The 22617-nt window shown below is 39.0% G+C and overlaps 1 protein-coding gene and 5 non-coding genes across 6 annotated transcripts; all 6 read right to left on the reverse strand.

The window, feature by feature from the left end:
• Positions 1-18675: 18675 nt before the first annotated feature.
• rpl13a (ribosomal protein L13a) lies at positions 18676-21620 on the reverse strand. The gene is made up of 7 exons (XM_038728985.1): positions 21533-21620; positions 20765-20837; positions 20429-20494; positions 20098-20199; positions 19620-19705; positions 19381-19440; positions 18676-18923 (listed from the first exon to the last, which is right to left on the reverse strand). Exons 1-7 carry the CDS (start codon positions 21551-21553, stop codon positions 18714-18716), a joined length of 618 nt encoding a protein of 205 aa, XP_038584913.1. The 5' UTR covers positions 21554-21620; the 3' UTR covers positions 18676-18713.
• LOC119911079 lies at positions 19163-19238 on the reverse strand. Its single transcript, XR_005445778.1, has one exon. It is a non-coding gene; the product is annotated as a small nucleolar RNA SNORD50 (small nucleolar RNA).
• LOC119911077 lies at positions 19505-19582 on the reverse strand. The gene has a single exon (XR_005445776.1). It is a non-coding gene; the product is annotated as a small nucleolar RNA SNORD34 (small nucleolar RNA).
• LOC119911078 lies at positions 19809-19884 on the reverse strand. The gene has a single exon (XR_005445777.1). It is a non-coding gene; the product is annotated as a small nucleolar RNA SNORD50 (small nucleolar RNA).
• On the reverse strand, positions 20289-20369 carry LOC119911074. The gene has a single exon (XR_005445773.1). It is a non-coding gene; the product is annotated as a small nucleolar RNA Z195/SNORD33/SNORD32 family (small nucleolar RNA).
• On the reverse strand, positions 20568-20650 carry LOC119911073. Its single transcript, XR_005445772.1, has one exon. It is a non-coding gene; the product is annotated as a small nucleolar RNA Z195/SNORD33/SNORD32 family (small nucleolar RNA).
• Positions 21621-22617: the final 997 nt, after the last annotated feature.

Here is a 22617-nt window from a genome sequence, read left to right on the forward strand (position 1 = left end):
GATAGTCAAAATAAAACAGCCTCTATGTCTCTTATCCCATATTGGGATATTTCTAGAATGCTCTCTAGGTTAATATATGTCCATAACTCAAAGAAAACTTACCCAGCATCGACATGTTAATGCACCACTGAGCAAACGTACTGTACTTGTGAGTGTGATAACTAATTCCACCTCCGAGGGAAATGAGTTCTCTCCTGTTCTCTCTCCTGTTCGTTTCTCTCTTTCTGTTTGAGCCTCTAGTGCTCTGTGGGAGAACTGGAGGGGTACAGGGGCCAGAGGAGGAAGGTTTCTGGGAAAGAAATGATTTATTTCCAGTGGAACATCTCATGAATAAATCCAGACTTTCATACAGAGCATTCATACATGGCTCTCTGATTGTTTCGTCTTGTCCCTGTGGAGAAAAGAGAGGAGGGGGTGTTACTGTTCACGGGGGGTGCATATTTTATTCCTGGAGCTTCTGAGGGAGATAATTCAGCTTGTAATTCACAGTACATCTTCCGCAATATGGATTTTGTGTACTGTTCATTACTGTTTAATTTTTATTTCAAAACCTTTTCACAAGAGTGTACATATACTGTATTTGGAAGCTATTTTGTCCGAACCACCGTATGGTGAACCCCCAAAGTGATCTTCAATTCCATTTGAATATTATCTTTGTATCTCTTTGTCATTTTGAGATGTTGCATCATAAATTCTAAATAGTGTAGGGAAGAGGAATTGAACCAAGTACCTCAGGAATAACTGTATTATCTCTGTAAACAAGTTCAACAAAATAAGATGTGAGAAATACTTTTATCCAGATTAATAATATTTTTCTTACATTACATTTTGTTCTGTGACTGAAAATACATCTGTCCACTCCAGTGAACTTTATGTGCCAAAGGGTGTATTCAGTGTGTATATATACTGTATATATGTTTTATTTAAAATTATGATTTAATTTGCACTTGAATAGTTTGTGTATTCATACCACTTGCTCTTGTGCATTTTAAATGCAACAAGTCCTCCAACATAAACGACAGCATACATCGTTTTATTCATGCCTCCCAATACAACCCATAAGAGCGTCACTCCTAAATTAGTGCCCCTACTGGTGGTGTTTGTACATGCCTACCAAAAAGACACATATAAGCATTATCTATGTTACCTAAGTCACATGACCTATGTCACATGACATTAGGTTGGTTAGGTTTTGGAAAATGTTATGATTTGGGTTGAAGTCAGTACATTACGTTAGTCACGTGACAGAAGTCACGTAACGGAAGTCAGTGACGGAAGTCAATAACGTAAGTCATGTGACAGAAGTCAGTATCACTATTTAAGTTAAGTAATTTGGTTTTCCGCAAATTAAGTTTATAATCAGACAATTTCTCAAAAGTGGCAAAATGGAAGTAATTGAAGAAATGGGAACAAGAGGAAGTCGTCTGCATATCTAACTTAAGTTTTTTACTTAAGTTTTATGTGGGTTAAGGATTTTAGTCATCCGACTGCCTTAACAACTGCCTTTGTGAAGTTAAACAATGGATGTCAAATAATTTCCTCCAGCTGAACTCAGACAAAACAGAAATCCTGGTCATCGGGTCCAAGCAGATGGCAAAACAAATACTGCCATCTGCTGGTTCCCTAGTAAATCACATTAAGCCTGTTGCAAAGAACCTTGGTGTTTGGTTTGATAGTAATTTAAATTTTGAGCAGCACACCACAAAGCTTGTGCAATCATGTTTTTATCAACTTAGAAATATAGCAAAAATTAAATCTATGTTAACTTTTAAGGACACCGAGACCATTTTACACGCCTTCATCTCATCACGCCTGGATTACTGCAACAGCCTTTTCACTTGTTTAACCCAAACAGACTGTCCAGAACTCAGCTGCCAGGCTTTTAACCAGAACAAAGAAATATGACCACATTACCCCTTTTTTTGCTTCATTACACTGGCTCCCAGTATATTTTAGAATTGACTTTAAAATTCTATTGATCACTTTTAAAGCTCTTCATGGCCTCTCGCCTTGTTATTTCTGACCTTTTAGTCCCATACAGACCAGCACGTACCTTGAGATCCTCAGGCAGAGGTCTGTTGTCTGTTCCAGAGTCTCGACTGAAAACTAAAGGGGACAGAGCGTTTGCTGTCAGGGCCCCAAGGTTCTGGAACAGCCTGCCCGAGGAAATCAGGTCGGCTGAGTCAGTGAACTCTTTTAAGTCCCTTCTTAAAACATACTTTTATAGGAGAGCCTTTCCCGATCTTATTTAACTTTATTTTATCCCTTTTATTTTATTCTATTTTACTTATTTTATATTTATCTTAAACGTGTATTTTAGTCTTTTCAATGTTTACTTGCTTTTATCTTGTATTGTCTTTTGGGTATTATTGTCTTTACACTTGTTAAAGCACTTTGTAGTGCTCTACAAATAATTATTATTTATTACTATTATTATTATATAGCGTTACCTTGTACAATGAATTCTCCCGAGTTAGCTTGAAATGCTCAGCTGTGTTGCAATGAAATAGTGAGTGGCTCACTTACCAAATGGAAGGGTAATGGGGAAAGAGAGCAGTCCTGACTTGGCTCTCTCTGAAAAGGGGAATACCTGAATTGTACAGTATATTTTTTGTGTGAATACATGCCAAAGGAGCTTTGTTCACCATTTTCACCAAATAAATACCATTTTGGTAAAAGCTATTATACTTACAAATGGCTTGTTTCTTGAATTGCTGTTCAAAATGTGCTGCATTATCACACCTTCAAAAACAATTCAGGAAATACGGAAAAGAGGATGCATATCAGGTGTGAAAACCAACAGCATTCATCAGAAGGTTCAGCTCAAAAAAAGACAAATGGTCAAGCATTTAGCATTGTGATAATGGAACTGGAGAGTTTTTATTCTGTAAACATTCACTTCACAAGATTCAGACAGGGTGATCCACACAGAAAAATAACTGGATGTCAATTGTTTTTCAAGCTAAAACATGGTTAACAGATGCCAGTAGAAGGTGGACTTTTTAAGACTGGAAAGAGAATATATTCACACTTTGTTTTGTCAGGTTGAACTTCACTAACCTCAACTTAAATTAATTTAAATCTTACTGTTCCATTGGGCAACTCTTTTTGCCAAACAAGAACATGGAGAAAAAAAACAGAGTAAAAGGAGTTACCTGAGGTCAAGGCAAAAATGGAAACATTTTTCTTTACAACTTTTGATTTTAACATTACTTTTTTAAAAGCCTCTCAAGCTTTCAAGAAAACACAAGTTTGAATACTGTGGTCAAGTCAAAAGAGGAGATTCTTGTAGACATCAAAAGCTCTGACTTGACTTTTTGAAGTTTAATGACATGGTAAATTGAATCTGGAAACTCTTGCTTTACCTGTCAATGTGGGCTAAATATTTATAAGACATGATCTCTACTTTTTCTACTTTTCTGTGAAGGGGATGCAGATTTATCTCAGCTTTGAGCTTCACAGTTAACCTGAATTTCCTCTGACCATTCTGATGTCCATGGTACGGTGGCCCAGAGAGTTCAAAACACTGCCACTTAAGAAAACACATCCAGGTGGACAAAATAACAAGTAAATGAAGAAAACATTTTCACCAATTTGCCAACCCATTCACAGCTCAATGAAACTCATGGCAAACACAGACAACACAATCAAATGCAGGAACCTGCTGTAAATGCAGACAACACAAGTTACGGAAGTTGTCTATCCGTCCATGTTGTAAAATAGGCTTAAATTATTTAAGATTTATTTTAGTTTTAACATTCTGATTGTATTATTTTAGATATTATTGCAGATATTTGCTATACCCCAGTGTTTGCCTAATTAGCTATCCATTTTGTTGCACTTTCTGTATTTTCGACGCATGTCATTATGCCACTTTTTGAATGTGATTTGTCTATTTGCATTTGTTTTCTACAGGTGCAGTGCGTTGAGTTCTCAGGATGTATCGTGGAGTCTGGTTGATTAAAGCATCCTGAAAATGAGAAGATATTGTCATGGTTTTAGGTTTTGTGTTAGTATTTACTGTTTAATTTTGGTAAACCCTTCCTCTTATGTTATTGTGAACTTTGCTTCATGGCTGTGTGCTCCCTGATTGTCTGATAAGTTTCACCTGTCCCTTGTTATCTCTATCTCTCCAGTGTATTTAGTCTTGCTGTTTCCCTCAGTCTGTGCTAGTTTGTGTTTTGTCTTGGGCTCAAGCCCTATCCTCCCTGTGTTTCCTGGATTTTGTATTTCCTGGCGCTTTTCGACTGCCTGTTTCTGGACTTTGTAATTTTATTCTTGCCTGCTCCCAATTGGATTTGTTTGCTTGCTTGCATTTGGGCCTAAACCCTTGATTTCTTACTCTGTTAGTCGCACTTGTGATAAATACAAAATATAGTATTAATATAAAAAATGCAGAGCTGACGTGGATGGAAAAAACATTTTAAAATGCATGCAAATTGTACTGAGTTGAAAGGAAAACCTGGATCAACAAGGTTCAAGACAAAATCCTTACACTCACAAAATCCAATGAACATTTTCTTTTTTATGGTAAAACTGAAGCTCTGTTTCCACTCAGGGAAAAAGCAAATGCTGGTAAACGGTTTGATGTGAGAAGGTAATTGGCTTCCTCAATAATTCACTTTTTCTATTTTTCTCACTCAAGTGTCCCAATTATTTTAGGATGAACACTTCAAATATCTCTTTGCCTTTAGCTCACACTCAAAATGTCTCTCCTCATGACAAGAAAAGGGACAAAGCTAGAGGAATTTGGCTGCTCTGTAAATATATAATGCTAAAATACCATTTTAGTCTGTACTGTCTATCCAAAAGAGCAGTATACAATGTAAACAAACACAGAAATGATACCCCAGTGTCAAATAGTAAGGGTCATACAGCTTTTTTTTTTAAAAAGTTTAATAATTAAAAAGAAAAATGAGGAAAAGAACAAAAGAAAAGAAAATGAGAGCCACAGAATAACAGGAGAAAAGAGAACTGAACTGAGAGGTAACGTAGTTTGTCTTGAGGGATGTTGCCAGACAAGCCCTTTGCTTATTGGAGAATTGATTAATGGAGCTTTTGTTAGAACATGGAAAAAGCAGAGGGTCCCTTGTGACTACTGTGCACACTGGTGATAGAGACACATCTTATTTGCTCATACAGCCATCAATGATTGTCAAGTAGAAGCTTAAATATGACTGGAGACGACACCTGACACTGTTCAAAATCAATACCGAATGTTCATCTCAGTGATTTTATGTACCTATATATGTATCATGATCAATTTACAACTCCTTCATTCTTTTCTTATGGATATCGTGCTCCTACTTATAAGTGAGGAAAACAGGAAAACGTACTTTCAAACAAATTTTCCAGCTTGCAGGTCGGTATGTGGGAGTACAGTCTTGCTCCGAGTACAGAGATACGCTGCTGTTCTCGAGCACACCGGCTTGAAAGCCTTATTAGAGGTGTTTATCACTGTGTGGGTTTCTGTATGCAAACATCCCTCTCTGCCTCTGTATGTGTAAACTAAGATTCCCTGGCCAGCTTTATCCAGCGAACAATGAAACCCAGATTTTTTTTGCAGCTTGAAGTCAGTTAAACTCTTCTCATTAAACTGCAAAGGCCCTGCGAAAGCTCTTGCTGCTTTTTTTATATGTTTGTTAATGAAATGTGCCTCTTCTCCTCTGGTGCCTCAGCATTTAATCTAATTAAAACCCTGTACAGGTTTTGAATACAGATATATTTCACTGTCTGGTGGGATTTTTAATTTAATACCTTAAAGTCACATTGAAACAGCAATTAGAGCCTCTATAACTTCAGTAACATGACACATTTCTGAATGAAATGGAATAGAGAAGTCACATCCAGTCTAGTCTGTTATTCAAAATGTATAATCTATAAGCTGCATACAGTAGATTCAACATCTGCACCTGCACACAGTGCTGCAAATAATTTAGCAACAATCTGCTGCCAGAATCAATCACACATTTGGGATGTTATGCAAATGATGCTTCAAATGGTGTTGAGCTTTTAGGGACTGAGCTTCTTTCAACTCCAGCTTTCAAAAAAAGTGCCACTCTTAATACTCAGCATAAGGACAGTACAGACGGAAGTCTACACGGAAACATCTGAAGCCCCATCCCAACCAGTGGACACGGATATGAGCTGCTTGAGCAGAAGAAAGATGGCTGGAAGTTATGAAGAAGATTATTATATTTTCTGTGGCTTATCATAACCTCAGTGAACAGGGAACATATAAAAAGAGCTGGCACAGGGATTGTCTGCACTCCAGCGTGCTCTAGCAGCAGTGGATAACCAGCACACTCAGGGGAATTCTTGCATTGACAGATTTCTTTGGAGCGATTCCATATATTGTTAATCGCATAGTTTAAACAAGTGTGTGCATGTATGTTGAGTCATTGGGGAGTAGGAAGAGAATGCATATTTAGGCTTGTTTATCTCACAAATCTCTCAACACTGTTATACATGACCCACATACAGTGCATATTACCTGGAAATATTGTATTCCTCAACTTTTCTTCATCTGAAAAGTGACGTTTATTCAGTGGGTGAGGACGCATCCGTTTGAAATTTGTCCCTGACAGCAAAAGCCTCCTTAAATCTGAGAAACAGAAAAATTATTTATAACTTTACAGTTCACATTGCAAGGTTCAAATTGATACATTAAAGATGGAATTCGTTTTGGATGAGCTCTATCAGTCGGGGTGGTTTGTGTGTGCGTGTGTGCGCTGGGAGGTGGATGGCTGCATCTGAAACCTTAATGGCATACGTGCTGTGCTGCTGAGAGGTCTGCGGTGCAGCAGGACAGACACGTACCCATGCCAGTTTTAAAGACTCGTTCATGCTGACAGAGACAGAAGAAGGCAGCGGGGAAGCCTTCCAGATGCATCTAGCAAAAGCATTAACTCCACGTGAAATGCGTTTGTTTCACATAGCCCAGGGGTAAATGCCTTGTCTTTTGTTTTACAGTGCATACCGGGAAATTTATTTGAGGAAATCCATTGAGCGTTAGTTATTTTCAATGTAATATCACATATATTGCCTCTGTGTTTGAAGTTACACCTTATAAATGTTCAACCAAGAATCAATGCACAGCATTTGTTTATTGTTCCACAGAGAGCAATACTGAAAATAGCTTCTGTCCGTCAACTTTGATAATCCTGCGCAATTACAGCTCTTTCCCCTCCTGTTCAAAGTTAGGTTTTATAATTGATGGAGCTGAAAAGCAACTCGCACGCAAAAAAAAAATCAATGAAGCCGAATGATGAGGGGAGGATACAGAAACTACTTAGCCCTGTTTTCTCCTTTTTTGCTCGAAATGATATTGCTGAACTGAGAACGGCATTCCTTGGACCTACTGTATTCTCATTATTCACTTCTCATTAATGATCTTGTCTAGTCACACCTCTCTTCTCCTGTCCTCTCCACAACTTCACAATCGAAAAATTGAGCTGTACTGCTGAGAGTTTTGTCTTTGTTTGTGCCTCTGTGTGTGACTTGATATGACACCATGTTGGCTAAAACTTTGGGTCAATACAAAGTGACCTTCAGCATCCATTTTTGGAGTTTTTCCCCCCTCTAAAGCGGATTTATTTCCAATTCCATTTCTTCAACTCATACTATATTGATGTCATTGTTTTGCATTTCTTTATGTTACGGCACTTTCATTTGCAGATAGAGAAGGTTAAAGCTGCCCTCAGGAATTGTGATTTTCTTCTTGTTTTTTCCTAGGGTATAACCCTCATTGACTATGAATTTCCTTCCATCGTCCTTCCTAAAAAGCTGACAGTTAGAAAATACTACAACCTAACAGAGGCAGGTTTCACAAAAACAGTGAAAAATGTGTGAAGTTGTGTGTACTACAGCTAAAACCAACAAGGCAGTTCCATAATTTTAGGATCAGATAGTAACCCAACCACAAAAACAGGTTAGACAGGCAACATTTTTACAATAACTGGTAGGTAGAGTGTGAGGCATCAAAGACCAAAAAGCTGCTAAATTAACTTTAAAAATATTTAACAATGAAGAAAAAGAGTGCATTCAAGTCAAAGCTAGCTCACTAATAAACTTGTACCTGTAGCACTAAAGTGTAAAAACCTGGAGCCCTGAACAATGGAAAAAATAAATATAGTGTAATAAGTCAAATTTCCCTTTTTTTCCACAGTCTTTATGGGTTTACATTCAAAGGATGCCTTCAAGATGCTGGAGGAAGCAATCTCTCGGGAGTCACTCATTCCAATCACTCCAGTGTTGAGGCTGTCTTACAGCACAAGATGCACTCAGACTATTATGCAAACACTGTTTCTCTCCCATACTGCAACATGACAATGTGTCATCATACAGAGCTATATTGTTGTTTTACGCCCACCAGGATGAAGTCAAGAGCCAATCACCCCATTTAGACAGCACTGAGCTTTTAAATGAAGTTATCATCAAAGAGTGCAAAGTATTTTCCTTTATCAAAGAAATGGAGACTATTCCACTTTACACAGATCAAGATTTGTATGTTGGCTCTTCTGATGCTCTGTGATACTTAATAGGTTATGTTCATATTAAATGTTTACAGTGTTTTGTCTGAACTCCAAGTATATGGCTTCTATTTGCATTGTTCTGTATGTTGTTGACAGTGATGTCCGCCCATTACACTGTTTTTGAAGTATATTAATGACCTATAAATATTAAAATTATTAGATAAATTCATGTGGTGTGAGTTTAATTTTTCAACAATAAAACTTTGTAAAGTACCAAAAAGAAAAGTCTTTGTTAAATCTAAAACATGGTTAATCAATTGAGACCAAAGGTTCCTTCTTGGGCTTGGAAACAGATTTTTAATTTGTTATACTTTTAGTCTGACACGGACAATAAGTTCTTAAAACCCCATAAAAACCACTTTCCTCTTTTACATCCCCCATAAAGGGTCATTTCGGTATTTTTCAACCTGGACCTTATTTTCCCATGTTTTTGTGTCTATGTGGCTAATTGAGACAAAAAAATATTAAATTGGTCTAGTAGTGAGCGAGCGAGACAGGGCTGCAATGTAATCCTTGCAGGCAATTGAGCCCTGTCAAAGTACTCCAAGTGCTTCTTTTTGCCACTGACAGGCTCAGATTGTTATTATAAGTGTCTGACAACTTTAAGGAAAGGATTTGTACAGAGATCCTTTTTTAAAAGAGTATGGTGCCTTTTTGTTTAACCAGAAACAGTCACAAGCCTACATCACTCTTGTCAAAGCCACCAGACTCTATTGATAAAAACTTAATTTTACCTTACAGAACACGAGAGATGAGGGACTACCACTGCCTCGGTCAGTTCGTCTTTTTGTGTTATTGTGTGACTTTGCTGCCCTTTCTCTCTGTGGCCAGCTGCAGCGCACTCCCTCAGTACTGGACCCATTTCGTCGTCCCAATTAGTCACTTGGCACAAAAACATATTGGCTATCTTTGGAAACTCCACTAGATTTGAAGTATGTTCTGTAGGTGGCATCAATATTTGATTGCACAGCACAAGTTTGAAGCTTAATTACAAAATTGTCAGCCCTGTTAAAATGACAATTAGTGTGAATTACAAATTCACCTAGCTAAGCAAGCTAGCGCCACACACGGCCGTTAGCTCCACCGTCTCCACCAAATATGGTCACGGCCATTGCCGGTGGTTGCAAAAACTCAACATGGCGGCGCCCTATTGGCCAAACTTGAGGCTTCAAAACGGCAGTCCACAAACCAACGGGTTCACATCACGATGACTGCTTCCACTTTTTATATACAGTCTATGCTGTCAACACAGCAAAGTTCATTTACATGCAGCAAGTCATATATTCAATTCAGCAGTTGTTACAAATGCGTGCAGCTGGTATAACACCACTACAAAACTGATAAATTGGTTTGTATTAAAAAAAAAGAAACTGATTGTTTTTAGTGCATTGTCTGACACTCTGTTTAATTAGGGATTTGTTTTGTTCGTACTTTCCCATGAGACGCTTGTGCATGTCTGTTTTACTGGGTCAACCATCTGCAGCTATACTGAACGGTTTTTATCTTGTTCAGGGACACTTTGGCACATTGGCTGTCACAGAAAATAGCAATGGAGCCATTCATTAAGTCTCTCTTGACTTTGTGTTTGAGCTCTTTGAAAGTGTGTCTTGTGTGTTCTTGTGTCAGAGGTGCTTCATTACAATGAAATCGATAAAGGTTTTGTGTGATTGGTCAATCTCTCTTCCCGGATCTCAATTTCTGAATCCAATTTGTGACTCGAGTCCAATAGCAGTCTCTCACCGCCAGTCTCTCTCTCTTGTCTGAATTTTACAGATGCTCTTGTCTGTAAATGGATTCTGGCATTCTGAATAAATCGAGTTGCACTGCTGTCATTCTAAATCATTTCAATTACACTCAGAGGTCAATGAACATAAACAAGGTGCATGCTCTACCTTGTGTTTATAAAAATGCATCACACACACATGCATACATCATGTACAAAGGTTTGATTCACATGTATTTGGCTTTGCATATGTTTGTGTGTCCAACACCCCCAGGTACTACTGCAGTTGCAATGTATCCCTACATGGAAAAATTGTATAACTCAACTAGTTTGAAAAACTAGAAATTATGATTTGATGACATACTGACACAGCTGTAACAGCTGAACATTAAATGCTGCGATTAAGTGAAAACTAGCAAGTGAGCAGATAGGCCTAAACAGTTTGCCAAAAGTAATGGGAAAATAGTTGAAAGATAAAACTAATACATCAGAGATCAGATTAGATAAATGGTCTAAATAGTTGGTTTAAATTCTCTAAATATACTGGATAAATGGTTAAAGCTAGTAAGAAATGGTTGAATCAGATAGATAAAGGTAATGGTCAAGACTGAAACTGTTAGCTAAAAGGAATAGAACAAGGGTTGAAATAACTCAAAGTAATTCATAAATGGTTGATCACATACAGCTTCACATCAAGTTGGTAGTAGTACAAATAAACTTGACCAAACCAACCTAAACATTGACAGTTCAGTTGTCAACATTTAGGTTGGTTTGGTCAAGTTTATTTGTTTTATTACAGTATCCACTTTTATATATAACTGAGCATATAAAATAACATCCAATTTAAGAATTCAAATGCAATTTGTAAAAAAAATTTTAAGTCGCTGATAACAACAAGGAAATATAACACTTCTACACATCTGCAAGTCTTGTCTGTCTCTTTTTGTGGGAAACCAAACAGAGCATTCACTGTACATCAATAGCATGAATAAGTTGTATTGATTTCCAGAACATAATTCTGAGAAGAGGAATGAAAACCATTCATCTGAATATAGTGGCCAGTCTATCTGTGGAATAATAATATAGTTTTGCTGTGTAAAAGCTACTCCAAACTCCAACTCTTCTCTCGCTCTTTATCTTATTCCTATACTTTCAAGAAGCCAGCCTTTGAGACTTGTTCCCATTCAAGGGTGACATCGGCAGAGACTGGAAACACTTTTCTCTAACTGTTCAAAAAGGGAGTCAGCTCTCTGATGCATCTGTATAAACCCTCATACTAAAATTTAGCAAGTTTTCATCAGGAATAAATTAGATATGTTATTCAAACTGTGCAACCCGATGTGCTCCTCTTTGCTAATCAGATTTTAAAGCTATCTTTGGTTCGATAATGACTCAACAGCATAAGCTTGAGACAGTGTCAGTAGAAATGAGACATCACTGGAACATCAAATAAAAGCTTGAAAAACTAATCAGCTCATGCTGGTATGTGGGAAAGCCTTTTTATCGTTCTCATTACTCACACGCTGTGTTTTGAATGCACACTGTGGTAAAACATCCTCTGCATCAGAAGACGATGGTGTAATCTTTCAGGTGTGTCACTCCATGACCAGCCAAATAAATGTTTATTAGCCTACATAACAATATATAAGTGAGGATTTAAAGTCAAACAAAGTTTAAGTAAATCTTTTCAAGGAAATCTGCATACTGTATCTTTGCTACTCGTTATGAAGAGTATTTACTTCTTCAAACTTGGGACAACCAAAAATAACTAATTAAAATTGTATTTACTTTTCTGCTGTGACAGCACCCACCACATTGGTGTTCTTCACTGGTTCCAACTGTAATTTTATTGATGCAATATCTGTATTAAATATCATAAAATCCCTTCATTTCCATTGGATACAGTGACCAGCTTGGAACAGATATTGTTTGACATCTGTGATTTCATATTAGTTACTCTGTGTCGTGATTTGATACGCAGAGTAACACAGGTACAGAACTTTCTGTGAGTTTTGACAGTCTAGTCATTTGCCATCAGCACAATTGGATCCATGAAGGGAAGATCTAGTTCTAGCTAAACCCCCTCTTTTGGGGGGGGGGGACAGCTGATTCAGCAGGTGTTTCAATAACAGGAACAAAGAGTAACAGTTGGAATCAGTGCTAATGTTAGCAAGCTAGGCTAACTAGCTTCCACTTTCCGAGTGAATCAGGCCTACAGACTGCACAAGCTCAGTCTACATGCTGAATATTACTGTTTGTTGTAAAGGGACAGCTGTCACTCAAAAGCTGACATGGTACATAACCACAACTATGTGGGCTTTGGAAAAACAAGAAAATGTCTTAAATTAATGTTGGAGGGCTACACGGAGTGATGACAGATGGTCAGAGGACCCTCCACAGAAGTTGACATGTCTCCAAGTCAGTCTCTCATGTGAAACGCCCATCCAGAGGCCTGACTGACTGTTTCGACTAATATGTCAAAAAAGTATTTTATCCTTTTTTGGAAAATGGAACAATTTTGCATAGTGGCTGCAGTATCATTATTCTAGGCCTATATCCTTTCACAAAAAGTGAAGAGAATCCAAATTTCAGTTTAACTTATCTCATCCATTTGCAAGACTCCACGTTATGGCTCTCACACAGATGAGCACTCCCATTCTGAACCTGAAAACTGAACACCAGCCAGTCAAAGCAGGAGGAAGAGGAAGTCTATAATTGTTGGAGCCCATAATAGGCTGGGCCTGCAGGAGCAGTTTCAAACAATCATGGTCTTTTCAATCTGTCTCAGATGGTGTGATTAGAGAGCGATCTACTGCAGGCAGCATCATCCAAAAATCTAATTTTGAGAACCGTCACAGTGATTTCTCCATCTGCTTGCTGGAGACAGTACGTCCCTCCTTAACGCAGGTAGACAGGCATCAGATTGGCCTCCCGCCTGGTCCATGGTGGGCCTGCTTTTAGGGAGGGCATGTGTGTTTTATAGTATATGTATATATATATCTATGAGACAGAGACAAAAGACACAAACATAGAAAGTATGGGATGTCTTGCCAGCTATTGGTAATACAAGAAATCCTTCCTACACCAGATGCTTTAATCAAGACGATAACCAACGTTTCACCTCAAATGGAGTCATTCAAAATGAGAAATGCCATATGACATGTATACAATGCATGTACACGCGCAACTAATTATCGCAAGATGCTTTGAGGAACTGTGAAGGCAGGTGCATGGAGGGGTTTTTGTTGAAGGATATCCTTTAGCATTCGTCTCAGTATCAGAATCCAACTTCAGCAAATAGACATGAGCTACATAGTGTGTCTGAAGCTGTCATGTTCTGGTATATAAAAAAATCGTCACCACACATGTTTTACTACTCTAAAATGAGATTAAGATGAAAGAGCGAAACAGGAAAGAGAGGAGGCAACCTCATATACAGATTATCAACTCAAAAAGAGTGGGACAACGCACTGTGGGAAAGTTTTACAAGACTCAGCAGATATGCAGCTAAACAGTTAGTCAAATGATCTCAACAATACATCAATAAAGCAACAGATTAGGTTCTCTGAATTATATTTTGTTTAATAATTTAGCAGCACAATTAGACAATAAAGCTGTTGTAAACTCAAGAGGTCAGTGTTATTAGATCCACTAGTATGCATGCTTAATGGTCTAGGACAGTTGTTAACAAACATTTTGGCTTGTGAGTGACCACAGACTGTATATCAAAAGGTTGTGACCTCATAAAATGAACTTGTGATTCCTTGCCATAGGTTACACGTCTAAGAGTGATTTTCTTCTCTAAACTTCTTGGATTGTTTCATTTGAACAGTTAGAGACCAGTAGAAATAAAACTATCAGTGTTTCACAAGACTAAGAACAAGAGTCTACAGCCATGTGAGGGACTCTGTGAGGCTGTGCTTTGAGCTAAATGCTAACATCAGTATGCTAACATGCTCACAATGATGGCAATGCTAACATGCTGATGTTTAACAGGTATGTTTATGTCTAAGTTTAGTGTGATAGCATGCTAACATTTGCTATTTGCCAGTAAACAAAAAGTACAGCTAAGGCTGATGGGAATGTCCTTAATTTGATGACTTAATGATGGCGCCATAAAGCAAGTTAAGGGATCATCAAAGCTGCTACGGATATAAGAATGACCATCCAGTAGTTGGTGAGACATTTCAGTCTGGACTAATGTGGTGAAAGTGATTGTCCCATTAATCATCTAGCGACCCCTCAGATTTAAGTTTTGACCCCTTGGAAAGGTCTCAACCCCTAGGTTTGAAACCGCCGGTCTGGGAAAGAGTGCATCAGAAAAATAGACATCATAAATGAAACACCAGTCAACATCCCCGTTGAACATTTCAAGGCTTCCCATGATCAGTCACAAGGATCAAAATTATCTGAATATCTGAAAAAGTTAATCACTGGGATTGTATGCTGTCATGTAAAAGCACTTGGGCCATTTCAGATGTGATTAAGTGGATCCATATAACTGATGTTATGTATGATTTTCAACAGAGGCTTTGACAGAGCAATTTGCTTCAATCATTCAGTTATCTCTCACCAGCTCACCTTGAACCACCAAATGGCATTAAGTGATACTGTTTTTCTAGGCTGGGTCATAGACTGTGTAAAAGAAGGGCTTGGTTTAAAAAAAATTAAAAAATAGCACCAGTAAAAAAAAAGAAGAGGGAATGACTTGGTCTGGCCTATTTTAAGTAAAGGAGGAACAGAAAACTCAAAGAAAGGGCACCGAAGGCCGCCCATTCCTTCCCAGGAGACTCAGTTTCGCTATAAAAGTACAGCTAAATTGCTGTGATTATTTTAAGATACTCACAGCAAATAACCTGTACTGTATGGTTACCCCCTAAACAGAATTAGCTGCAATTATCTGGCTTTTCTGGAGGGTAGTCCTTAATAACCATATTACATACATGTAGTTAAACACCTTGTTGAGGAGCTTACTATGTCCACTTCAGCATGATTGTATTTTAAATTAGTTTACTCATATTTCATTAACTTTTTTGAAGACACATTGACATTAGAGGGACAGCCCAGATCAAGTCTCAGGATGTTTTTTAAGTAGGTTCTTGAATGACAATTTAAAAAGTACTTACTGTTTGACAAGGATAAGTCAATAAATACTATATTATTTGGAAATCAAACTCTAAAACACTTCATTCACTTGAAGGTTAGTGTTCCAGTTTGTTTTACTAGTATAGTGAATTTAAGTATAATACTGCTCTCTGCTGGTAGACAGGTTAAACTGCAGTAGGAACAAGGCCTCATCTAATTTTTGCAAAACACTTCCCCCGCAAATGATTAAATTGTGAGAAATGGAGTGAATGCCACTGTGGTATTACAATCTTGTCCACTGTCTTGAATGTGCTTTTTTATTAAAATAATGTAATAAAATACTGCAGCAAACTGGTACATATTGAAACTCCTAAAATCCTGTTCTCATGTTTCACTAGATCTGCAGCAGATGGTGAAACAAATGGGTGAGACTGCAAACATTAAGTGAAAAAAGGATGAAAAGGGAACAGACTCAAAGCTCCAGATGGAAGCAGGTTAAAATCTTCTCATGCCTGAAACAATTATCTTAATGCGCTTTTTCTCCTTCAACACTTACGTATGACGTATGCAAGACATGGGTTTCAGCTGTCGCATTCCTTGTGTCAAGCCACTCTTGAACAAGACACAGCGTCAGAAGCGTCTCGCCTGGGCTAAAGACAAAAAGGACTGGACTGCTGCTGAGTGGTCCAAAGTTATGTTCTCTAATGAAAGTAAATTTTGCATTTCCTTTGGAAATCAAGGTCCCAGAGTCTGAAGGAAGAGAGGAGAGGCACAGAATCCACGTTGCTTGAAGTCCAGTGTAAAGTTTCCACAGTCAGTGAGGGTTTGGGGTGCCATGTCATCTGCTGGTGTTGGTCCACTGTGTTTTCTGATGTCCAAGGTCAACGCAGCCGTCTACCAGGAAGTTTTAGAGCACTTCATGCTTCCTGCTGCTGACCCAACTTTATGGAGATGGAGATTTCATTTTCCAACAGGACTTGGCACCTGTGCCAAAGCTACCAGTACCTGGTTTAAGGACCATGGTATCCCTGTTCTTAATTGGCCAGCAAACTCACCTGACCTTAACCCTATGGAAAATCTATGGGGTATTGTGAAGAGGAAGATGCAAATACGCCAGACCCAACAATGCAGAAGGGCTGGAGGCCACTATCAGAGCAACCTGGGCTCTCATAACACCTGAGCAGTGCCACAGACTGATCGACTCCATGCCACGCCGCATTGCTGCAGTAATTCAGGCAAAAGGAGCCCCAACTAAGTATTGAGTGCTGTACATGCTCATACTTTTCATGTTCATACTTTTCAGTTGGCCAACATTTTTAAAAATCCTTTTTTTTGTATTGGTCTTAATATTCAAATTTTTGGAGATGCTGAATTTGGGATTTTCATTAGTTTTCAATTTTAATGATTACAATTAAATGAAATAAACATTTGAAATATATCAGTCTGTGTGTAATGAATGAATATAATATCCAAGTTTCACTTTTTGAATGGAATTACTGAAATAAATCAATTTTGATGATGTTCTAATTACACTGCTCAAAAAAATAAAGGGAACACTTAAACAACACAATGTAACTCCAAGTCAATCACACTCCTGTGAAATCAAACTGTCCACTTAGGAAGCAACACTGATTGACAATCAATTTCACATGCTGTTGTGCAAATGGAATAGACAACAGGTGGAAATTATAGACAATTAGCAAGACACCCCCAGTAAAGGAGTGGTTCTGCAGGTGGTGACCACAGACCACTTCTCAGTTCCTATGCTTCCTGGCTGATGTTTTGGTCACTTTTGAATGCTGGCGGCGGTGCTTTCACTCTAGTGGTAGCATGAGACGGAGTCTACAACCCACACAAGTGGCTCAGGTAGTGCAGCTCATCCAGGATGGCACATCAATGCGAGCTGTGGCAAGAAGGTTTGCTGTGTCTGTCAGCGTAGTGTCCAGAGCATGGAGGCGCTACCAGGAGACAGGCCAGTACATCAGGAGACGTGGAGGAGGCCGTAGGAGGGCAGGACTGCTACCTCCGCCTTTGTGCAAGGAGGAGCAGGAGGAGCACTGCCAGAGCCCTGCAAAATGACCTCCAGCAGGCCACAAATGTGCATGTGTCTGCGCAAATGGTCAGAATAAGACTCCATGAGGGTGGTATGAGGGCCCGACGTCCACAGTGTGCTTACAGCCCAACACCGTGCAGGATGTTTGGCATTTGCTAGAGAACACCAAGATTGGCAAATTCGCCACTGGCGCCCTGTGCTCTTCACAGATGAAAGCAGGTTCACACTGAGCACATGTGACAGACGTGACAGAGTCTGGAGACGCCGTGGAGAACGTTCTGCTGCCTGCAACATCCTCCAGCATGACCGGTTTGGCGGTGGGTCAGTAATGGTGTGGGGTGGCATTTCTTTTGGGGGCCACACAGCCCTACATGTGCTCGCCAGAGGTAGCCTGACTGCCATTAGGTACCAATATGAGATTCTCAGACCCCTTGTGAGACCATATGCTGGTGCAGTTGGCCCTGGGTTCCTCCTAATGCAAGACAATGCTAGACCTCATGTGGCTGGAGTGTGTCAGCAGGCGTTGTAGGGAGGTCATACAGGCACATAGAGACACACTGAGCCTCATTTTGACTTGTTTTCAGGACATTACAAAGTTGGATCGGCCCGGAGTTGGTTTTCCACTTTGATTTTGAGTGTGACTCCTAATCCAGACCTCCATGGGTTGATAAATTTGATTTCAATTGACGTGTGATTTTGTTGTCAACACATTCAACTATGTAAAGAAAGGAGTATTTAATGAGATTTCATTCAGATCTAGGATGTTTTGTTTTAGTGTTCCCTTTATTTTTGAGCAGTGTATATGACCAGCACCTGTACACTTCAGTTTGCCAGGAAAGCAGAAATCAATGACCAGCAGATTTTTGCAGATCCCTGTCATCATAATGGAAGTAGAATGTGGTGTTTTTCAAATTAATGCAAGATATGGTACTGAATGCAAGGAACAACGTGCTGCAGGGTCTCAATTGTTTAAACCAAAACAAACAATTAAAAACCCACGTTGGTGGATATGTGGCGATTGTTGTACACAATTGCATAACAGGTCTTAAATATAACTTTACTATAGGCAGCCACATTTTGAAGATAAGGCCCAGGTTGCATGTAAATTGTAGCTGCTCATACTATAGTATCCCCTTGTCCCTATAGCAGATTCTGATTCAATATATTCAGTTGAACTACCAGCATGCATACCTTCATATAGTCTGATACCACTTCAAATATACTTTGTTTCAACTGAAGAGTAATTTTCAGTCATGAGAAATGAAAGCCAATACACTTTCTATAAACATTTATCTATCTTTATTAGACAGGTATAAGCTCAGACAAGGACTCCATATTGTTTCAGAACGTCTGTGTATTTTGCAATCTTGGCCTCAACGTTCTTTTCTGCCAACTTGGTCAGCTTGGTCACTGTCTTTTTCTTGGAGTAGCGGAGCTTAGCCTTCTCCTTTCTCTTCTCCTCCAGGGTCGCTGTGATAGCCTGGTACTTCCAGCCAACCTCGTGTGCCAGACGCCCAAGGAGAGCAAACTGAGGGGGAAAGAAAATCAAAGTCGGGACATTTCACTGCATATCATCGGCAAACTAAACATGTGCCTGAGACGTTCCACCACAAGCTAAAAATGTCTAAATTCAGAGTTTCTTAAAAATTGAGAATGATTTCACAAACAAAACACCTTAAGTAGAATTGGATGCGTTCCTTGATATTGCATATAACAAGTCTAGACATATGTTTAAAGCTTCAACTTGTGACACAACCTGTCCCACTCAACTCAGCAATCAGATCCGAAAAGTTTGTCTCATCAAAAGATGATCAGTTTCGGGATAAAAAGCTCATCACTGTCAAGTTAAGAACTGTTGTGGCAGGTAAAATTGAAGCATTTCGATGCGAGTGCATGTTTGTAAATTTTACAGCCATACAGGCTCGACAGTTAAAGTCAAGTGTGTCTGTCAAATCTCATTTTAGACTCAAATATTCAAGGCTCACCTTGCGAGTGGGCTTCAGACGCACAATCTTAAGGGCAGCTGGAACAACCATGCGCTTCCTCTGTGGAACAAAGGCAAGAATGAGATAAAAGAAGAAAACACATTGTCTAAACACTGATAGGAAGGCATGTCTCAGACAGTATTTCTTTTCAAAGTCACTCAAACAAGGTAGGTAAGGTAATAAAAATGACATCACAGACAGCAGAGTTACAAGCCTTGTTATTAACTAAGATTCATCACCTTGTCATAAGGTGGGGGGATACCATCAAACACCTTCAGCCTCTCCAGAGCAGCCTGGCCTCTCTTGGTTTTGTGGGGCAGCATGCCTGGTTAGCAGAGAAGATACTTAAGTCACCTATACATTTTCAGTTAGAAACCACTGCAGCTGTAACACCGTTACTGTCCAAGCACAAATCGCCGTCCCCATCCAACTCAGCAATCAGATCCGAAAAGTTTGTCTCATCAATAGATGATCAGCTTCGGGATAAAGAGCTCATCACTGTCAAGCAAGGAACAACTTGCGCTGGATCAAACTAATGCATATATTTCACAGCTTTACAAGATGTAACCTATTAAATAAAATGTACATGCATCTGATTTCTCAATTACACTGGCAATTGTTCAGTTTATATTCTTGCAACATTCTCTTTAAGAACTGTTCAGCAGTAATGAAATAATTTCATGAAGTTTCCATGTCCGAGTAGTGCCACATTCTCACCTCTCACGGTCCTCCAGAAGATCCTGCTGGGAGCTCTGAAGTGGTACGGCCCACGAGAGGGGTTGGTGTTCATCCGCTTACGCAAGAAAGCCAGGTACTTCACTGTAGAGAGGCACATAATGCAGATATTTAAACAGTGTTATAAATACTTCCACTAAGCAGTGGGAACCATTACTTCAGTATGAAATGCTGATGTCTCAGATGGTAGTGCATGTAAGGTAGTCTCATGGTCATTGAAACTCGAATTACAGTGGTAAAACATCACTGACAAGCATGTCAAAAAGGAACACAAAGAAAAGCTTAATTTAACATATATATACACCCTACTTACGCTTGTTACGGTAGAAGTTGCCGGAGATGTTAATGCCTTCACATCTCACGACCACCACTTTGTGTCCTGAAAGACAAGAAAGAAAACCATGAGTTTTTGGGTGTGGACAATATATAGCCACGGTAATTATCATCTCAATCCCGTCTCAGATGGTAGTGCATGTGAGTTTTCTCATGGTCGTTAAACTCAAGCAAGGTAGATAAACTGATCATCATTGACAGACTGGAGCAACATAGTGGCTTCTCGGTTCAGTATTGAAATACAGCGTTGACTTGTGGATTTAGCCAAGACAATTACATCATAAATTACACCTCAAATTGTTATTTTAAAACTTACCCAGCAGAACCTGTTTAGCCACAAGGGCAGCAAGCCGGCCGAGTAGATGGCCCCTGCCATCAAGCAGCAGAACCTGCAGGTTTGAAAGAGGGGTAACGTTATTTCTTCGACCTAAAAATGAGCTTGCCTATAAACTTGCATGATAACGTTAACCAAATCATACAGGCGCTTTTAACTTAAGCCAATGCCTGACTGTTGCTGGTCATATTCCACGAAGTGATACTTAATAGTTGACGTTTCTAAGCAGAAATCGCATATTAAACAATCACTGCCAATTTAAGAAACGTTTGAGAACTTTGAGAAAGGTATTGTTGCATCGCCACACTGACAGTTCACGATTAACGTTAAGACATGTTGGCTTAGCATCAACGCCAAAGCATGCTGACACGTTAACTATAATTTAGACCTAAATAACGTCGTACATAAAACGATTTCATGTATATTTTAAAAAAATGAATATTTGTTTTATTTAGTACACTTACTGGTCCGTTACCTGGACTTGCACATATTCCGTAAGTTAAACTTAGCAAGCTACCAGCACTAACTCGTTGGGGAAGCTGCCATGATGAAGGCATGTCCACTTTAGTTAGCTAAGGCTAGCGGTCTCAAACATGCTTTAAAATCTTCTCTTAAGACAAACACCGAACGAAAAAACGATCACACCAAGGTGTCCCGTGGTTATTGCCCGCATATTAACTGTAAAAGACGAGATTCAACCTCAACTAAAAAGCAAATAAAAGACATTATGATTCCGCAGCAAGTGCTCACCTTATTGAACCGGTCCGCCATGATGTGCGAAAAGAAAGACACACGGGGTTGCTCGTGGTAAAAGGCACGGGCAGGCGGAAGTGACGACTTTTACATTTCTTTCTCGTGGGAAGTGTGAACTTGTTGCATCGCCTCCGTTATGTGGAGGGAGAAGTGTAGTTTATTGTCGATTCGTCTTGTTCCAGATTCTATTTCTGATGTATTCTTGATTTCCAATTTAGAATTTATATTTTCAACTCTCTTTCTGCAATTTTTGTTGTCAGATTTCAAACTTGGACTCATAGAAACATTATCCAACTCAATGCACCATCCTTCTGTATGGCGCTTTTAATCACTTGTCAAGTGATTTCAACTAAGAATGGGCTTGGGGTGAATTGGAGAAAAGTTGTGTTACTGTGAACCATCCAAATGTCATTACTTCTGTAGGCTCATTAATTTAGAGATAATGTGCACTTTAATTGGAAATCTGTCTGATTTATTCAGCTTGGAAATCCAGTTTGTGGGTATATGTGCTTCAAGGATTTAAATTAACAACTGGGGAAAGTGAGCAACTACACCAGGGCCCCAGACCCACACTGGACTGAGGGCCTCATAGTTACTGCATGTCAGCACAATCACATATAAACAAAATGCTTTTAAAACCAAATTTGGGTCAAAATGTCCAAGGTACATATTGCCTATGTCAGTGATTATATACTGTACATAAACTCAGCAAAAAAGTAACATCCCTTTTTCAGGACACTGTTTTATAAAGATAATTCTGTAAAAATCCAAATAACTTTACATATCTTTATTGTAAAGGGTGCAAAAAATGTTTTTAATGCTTGTTCAATAACCATACACAATCAATGACCATGCACCTGTGAAATAGTCATTTAGTATACAGACGGTAAGCAATTAAGGTCACAGCTGTAAAAACTTACAACACAAAAGAGAACTTTCTACTGACTCTGAAAAACACTAAATTAAAGATGCCCAGGGTCCCTTCATCTCATCTGCGTGAACGTGCCTTTGGTATGCTGCAAGGAAGCATTAGGACTGCCGATGTTGCCAGAGCAATAAGGGCCTTTGGTGTGAGAGACCCC

The sequence above is a fragment of the Micropterus salmoides genome, unplaced genomic scaffold (genome assembly GCF_014851395.1).
Source record: "Micropterus salmoides isolate LMB-PRFRI ecotype aquatic unplaced genomic scaffold, ASM1485139v1 Ms_hic_scaffold_19, whole genome shotgun sequence".
In the NCBI taxonomy this organism is placed as follows: domain Eukaryota; kingdom Metazoa; phylum Chordata; class Actinopteri; order Centrarchiformes; family Centrarchidae; genus Micropterus; species Micropterus salmoides.

Coding starts and splice junctions, on each gene's coding strand:
- rpl13a (XM_038728985.1), bottom strand. CDS start 21,553: ATGGCGGACCGGTTCAATAAG. Junction 20,200..20,428: donor CAACTTCTACCGTAACAAGC/GTAAGTAGGGTG, acceptor GCCTCTCTACAG/TGAAGTACCTGGCTTTCTTG. Junction 19,441..19,619: donor TCCCCCCACCTTATGACAAG/GTGATGAATCTT, acceptor TTTGTTCCACAG/AGGAAGCGCATGGTTGTTCC.